We start from the raw sequence: 4,878 nt of genomic DNA, 5'->3' as shown, positions 1-4,878 counted from the left end.
TAGGCATAGTGATTTACGATAATGTCATGTTATGTTTACCATTTAAAATTCGATTTATAACAATTGAATAATCTATCTTTTGTGAAGGGGGGAGAGGTTGGATCAGACGAATAGTTAAGATGACCCTCTTATTTGGGCCAACATGCAATTTGTAGGTCAAATGATTCATTGTTTGTCTGAGGGGGTGCTACTTCCGTATTTAAATCCGCTATATGAATTCGTAGACCTTGAAATTGTCCATTCGACCATCACCCTCAGGACAGGGGGCTTGCTCCTACCAAAGGCGGTGATAGCCGAATCACTGACCCATAACCAGTCGGGCTCATTAGGCTATCGCTAGCATGATATTACAGGGTCTACTCGTCTGGCTAGTCCTCACATTAACGCTAAGAACCGTGTCCATGTTCACTATCTCTTATGACGAAGAATCCAATGAAACTGTTTGGATAGAGAACCGTTTGGATATAACAAAGTCGGCTAAGAAGATGGACGAATTGTTCAATCCGAAGGATTTGCCTGAGAGCTCTTCAGTGCCTCATAGAAAAGCACCTCAGTTTATGCTGGACTTGTTCAACTCAGTGGCGGACTCCAATGGATACCCCAGGAACTCGGAGAAACTAGAGGGCAACGTGGTGCGGAGCTTCGAGGACAGAGGTGAGTTAACTCCAAGCGCATAATACGCACAAACTTTTGTGACCAAGCATGTTTGAAGATAATGTACAATATATTTATATTATCTTAATGGGAAAACTTTCCGACTTTTTATTTTAACATAATTATTGATATATTTATGCAGGGCATGCCGGTGGAAGGTTTCATTTCTTCCATTTGTCCTCATTTGCCAGAGATGAGAGAATGATCAAAGCAGAATTTCGCTGGTTCAGGCAAAAACAACGACTTTTCCTTGGGCAGGCATATGGACCCCATTTCTACAAGGTTAGTTGGAAATAAATACTTTTAAGTGTGCTGAGATAACTCGATATAATTATTGTACTGTTTAGCCTAACGCATGCTTTGCGCGCGCAGGTGGACCTATATGAGGTGTTGGACAACAGAGTAAAACCTTGGAGAGGGAATCTAATCACGTCAAGACTGTTGCCTTTATACACTCAGGGATGGGAAGTCTTCAACGTCACACAAACAGTACGATCTGTTCACGTTATATCACTGCACACCATATTTCAACATCACCCTTTCTATATTTTAATCGCATCATTTGTTTTCCCAAATGAAAGGTGTCCAACTGGATTCGCAACAGTGAGGAGAATAATGGTATTCTGGTGGTTACTACTCTGCCATCGGGGAAATGGATTAAGTCAGTCCTGCAGTCTTCAGAGAGACAGGGAGAATCACCTGCGGAGAATGCTTTCCTGGTTATATTCTCAGACGACGGAAGAGGCTCGACCACTAATCAGTCACTAAATCAAGGTAAACTAGCAGGGTCAGAATTTCAGTTTTTTTAATATTCAGACAGAATAACAGTAGAATCGTGTACAAGGCACGCAGACCTCCAAACTCATAGTTGTCAAAAAATACATCAAGAGAACTCTTTTCAACGTTTTATTTTTCTACTTTTCATGTAAAAAAAACCAGACAAAAAATATGGATAACAAGGTTGATGAATATAGTTCTTGTTGCTTCGGATGAATATCTCTACCTGTACATGACCATCTGATCATGTATCACTCCAGTGTTAATCTGCAAAATTGTATTATTCGCCTACCTCCTCATGCCTTTTGCACACATTGTATATAGACTGCCCATTTTTTTCTACTGTGTTATTGACTTGTTTATTGTTTATTCCATGTGTAACTCTGTGTTGTCTGTTCACACTGCTATGCTTTATCTTGGCCAGGTCGCAGTTGCAAATGAGAACTTGTTCTCAACTAGCCTACCTGGTTAAATAAAGGTGAAATAAAAAATAAAATAAAAATAGTTATCATTCTCTCGTCCTAAGACATAGGCTCCTCGGTAGAGTTTACTCCGTGTAGTTCCTCCAGCTGTATGCCTGGCAGTACGTCTGAGGCGCACCAGGTGTACATTGGGGTGCGACATGAATAACAGCCTTGATAAAGATGAGCAAAAATGCCTGTATAAAATAAATAACTCAAATACTGAGCTCTATTGTATGTTTAAAAAATATTATTCAAAATTCAAAAAGGCACTCGCACATCTGAGCTATCTTTTTTTGCGGGTGCATGGCAACAGTTGAATAAAATGAGAAAAGGCTCTGACGAAGGCGGTGAGGCCGATACGTGAAGCTTATTAAAGAGCAGTGCTACTTTCAAGAGCAGTGTGCGAGTTCCTTCTTTTCTCTCATTAAAAAAAATGGACATTATATTATTTTATACTAACACAATTGCGCAGAGAAATATATTTTGTTGAACAAGTAGGCCTGGTGGGCGGGATGTTTAAATCGTATAATGGGCCAACAGTATGACTACTTGCAGGACTGAAAGATACAAACGGGGGAGAATTAAACGTTGCAAATAAACTGATTGTAGGCCATGAATTGGACTTTGTTCATCATAGAACATGTAGTACGAACATTTCTACAAGCATATTGCTGGGCTGTCAGTGATCAAATTATATTCTGTGAATGGTGGAGGTTTGCAGTTGTATGCCTAACTGTCGATAATTATTGAAATACTGATATATTCATTTCTCATGTACATTTTTGTAGGACATGTCAGCCACGCCACCGCACATGACAGTCCTGCGAAGGTATTGCGTCAAGACAGTGGGAGCAGAAGGAGGCGCGCAGCCCCAAGTTATCCCCGCAGCCGCCCCATGTCCTGCCAGCGTATCCCCCTCTTTGTGGACTTCGAGGAGATCGGCTGGGCAGGCTGGATCATCTCTCCACGGGGGTACAACGCTTACCACTGCAAGGGCTCCTGCCCGTTCCCACTCGGAGAGAGTCTCCGCGCCACGAATCATGCCACTGTGCAGTCCATCATGCATGCACTAAAGCTCTCCAACGACGTGAATACACCATGCTGCGTGCCTGACAAACTCCAGTCCATCAGCCTTCTCTATTTTGACGACGAGGAAAACGTAGTTCTTAAACAGTATGACGATATGGTGGCAGTCAGCTGTGGCTGTCATTGACTACAGTGCGATTGCCAGCTGCACTCCGGGAACATTTTCCACAAGTTTCAGAAATGTTGACTGAATTACAGTATGTCCAGTGATTCATGCATAAATGGACGTTATTTTTGAGAAATAAAATTCGGTCGTTGCAATTTAACATGTTTATATTGATACTTGATTACGCTTTGAGGCCGGGCACAAGCAGTAATGGAAGTCCCTGTGGCGCTGACCAAGGTGCTGAAATGAACGTCCGTGTGGTGCAATTGCCGTGAAAGAAAACCCTTTTTAATGAATAAAAAGTATTGCTATTGTCAGACATTCTGGCAATGCTAACAAAGCGCATGAATTATCAAACTATTTTAGTGTCATGGTTGTCAACAAGATGAGGTTGTTATTGGTAAACTACACGTTTTCAAGTTTCAAATTTTATTGTCACGTGCACACTTACAGTGAAAGGCCTTTCATGCTAGCTTTTTCCCAACAATGCAGTAATCAATATCAGTAGTAAAAAAATATGATAGTATAAAATAAAATAAAGTAGAACAAAAACAAAATGAAAATAGAAATAAGAAAAAATAAAAAAGTGATGAATCAGGCTCCACCATCTGGCAATCCGACTGATGAATCTGGGTTTGGTGGATGCCAGGAGAATGCTACCTGCCCAAATGTATATTGACCACTATCATTTTGGTGGAGGAGGAATAATGTTCTGGAAGCTGTTTTTTATGGTTCGGGCCCCTTAGTTCCAGTAAAGGGAAATCTTAACGCGACCAAGTTGGAAGCACCAATCCCAAAGTACTTAAAGTAGTCAACACACACGAACACAGTTGTGAAGAAGGCGCGACAATGCCTTTTCCCCTTCATGAGACTGAAAAGATTTGGCATGGGTCCCCAGACACTCAAAAGTTCTACAGCTGCACCATCGAGAGCATCCTGACCGATTGCATCACCGCCTGGTATGGCAACTGCTTGGCATCTGTAAGGTGCTACAGAGGGTAGTGCGTACAGCCCAGTACATCACTCGGGCCAAGCTTCCTGCCATCCAATACCTATATACTAGGAGGTGTCAGAGGATGGCCCACATTTCTTTCAAAGATTCCAGTCACACAAGTCATAGACTGATCTCTCTGCTACCGCACAGCAAGCGGTAGAAGGCTCAATAACTGCTAAACAATTCATCAAATGGCCACGCGGACTATTTGCATTGATCCCCCCACTTTGTTTTTACACTGCTGCTACTCATTGTTTATTGTCTATGCATAGTTACTTTACCCCTACCTACATGTACAAATAACCTTGACTAACCTGTACCCACACACATTGACTCGGTACCAGTACCCCTGTATATAGCCTCATTATTGTTATTTTGTTGTCACTATTTTTATTTATATATTTTTTTAAATACTTTAGTTTATTCTGTGAATATATTCTCAATGATATTTTCTTAAAACTGTGTTGTTGGTTAAGGGCTTGTAAGTAAGCATTTCACAGTACGGTCTTCACCAGTGACAAATACAATTAGATTTTATTTGATTCGTTTTTAAAACTCACCTTACTGTGAATGATCAATTTGAAGAAAGAAGTTCAACAATAGGTTGAAGCTGAGTGGAAAACATGGTCAATGTGGATGCTGTTTCAAAGCCTAACAATCAAATGGAGATGCTTTCTAAGGTGATGATTCATTCAAATGCTTACGCATAAGCATAGGTCTCTACATGAGCCCAAGCCTGGAAAAAACAGCTGAATTAAAATAATGATTGTGCTGCTAAACAATACATGGTACATAAT

At 40.9% G+C, this 4,878-nt stretch overlaps 1 protein-coding gene across 1 annotated transcript; it reads left to right on the top strand.

Annotated features, from left to right (window-relative positions):
* The first annotated feature begins 234 nt into the window (after positions 1-234).
* LOC124047572 (bone morphogenetic protein 2-like) lies at positions 235-3,361 on the top strand. Its single transcript, XM_046367881.1, has 5 exons — positions 235-654; positions 797-936; positions 1,027-1,143; positions 1,236-1,428; positions 2,684-3,361. Exons 1-5 carry the CDS (start codon positions 342-344, stop codon positions 3,106-3,108), a joined length of 1,188 nt encoding a protein of 395 aa, XP_046223837.1. The 5' UTR covers positions 235-341; the 3' UTR covers positions 3,109-3,361.
* The last annotated feature ends 1,517 nt before the right edge of the window (positions 3,362-4,878 follow it).

The sequence above is a fragment of the Oncorhynchus gorbuscha genome, linkage group LG11 (assembly GCF_021184085.1).
Source record: "Oncorhynchus gorbuscha isolate QuinsamMale2020 ecotype Even-year linkage group LG11, OgorEven_v1.0, whole genome shotgun sequence".
NCBI lineage: Eukaryota > Metazoa > Chordata > Actinopteri > Salmoniformes > Salmonidae > Oncorhynchus > Oncorhynchus gorbuscha.
The sequence above is the reverse complement of the archived record's forward strand: the minus strand, read 5'-3'. Positions and strand labels throughout refer to the sequence as shown.

Bases quoted from the DNA above. Each gene is read 5' to 3' on its own strand.
- LOC124047572 (XM_046367881.1), top strand. From the start codon at position 342: ATGATATTACAGGGTCTACTCGTCTGGCTAGTCCTCACATTAACGCTA. The intron at 655-796 runs GTGAGTTAACTC...ATATTTATGCAG, and splicing joins GCGGAGCTTCGAGGACAGAG to GGCATGCCGGTGGAAGGTTT. The intron at 937-1,026 runs GTTAGTTGGAAA...TTGCGCGCGCAG, and splicing joins ATGGACCCCATTTCTACAAG to GTGGACCTATATGAGGTGTT.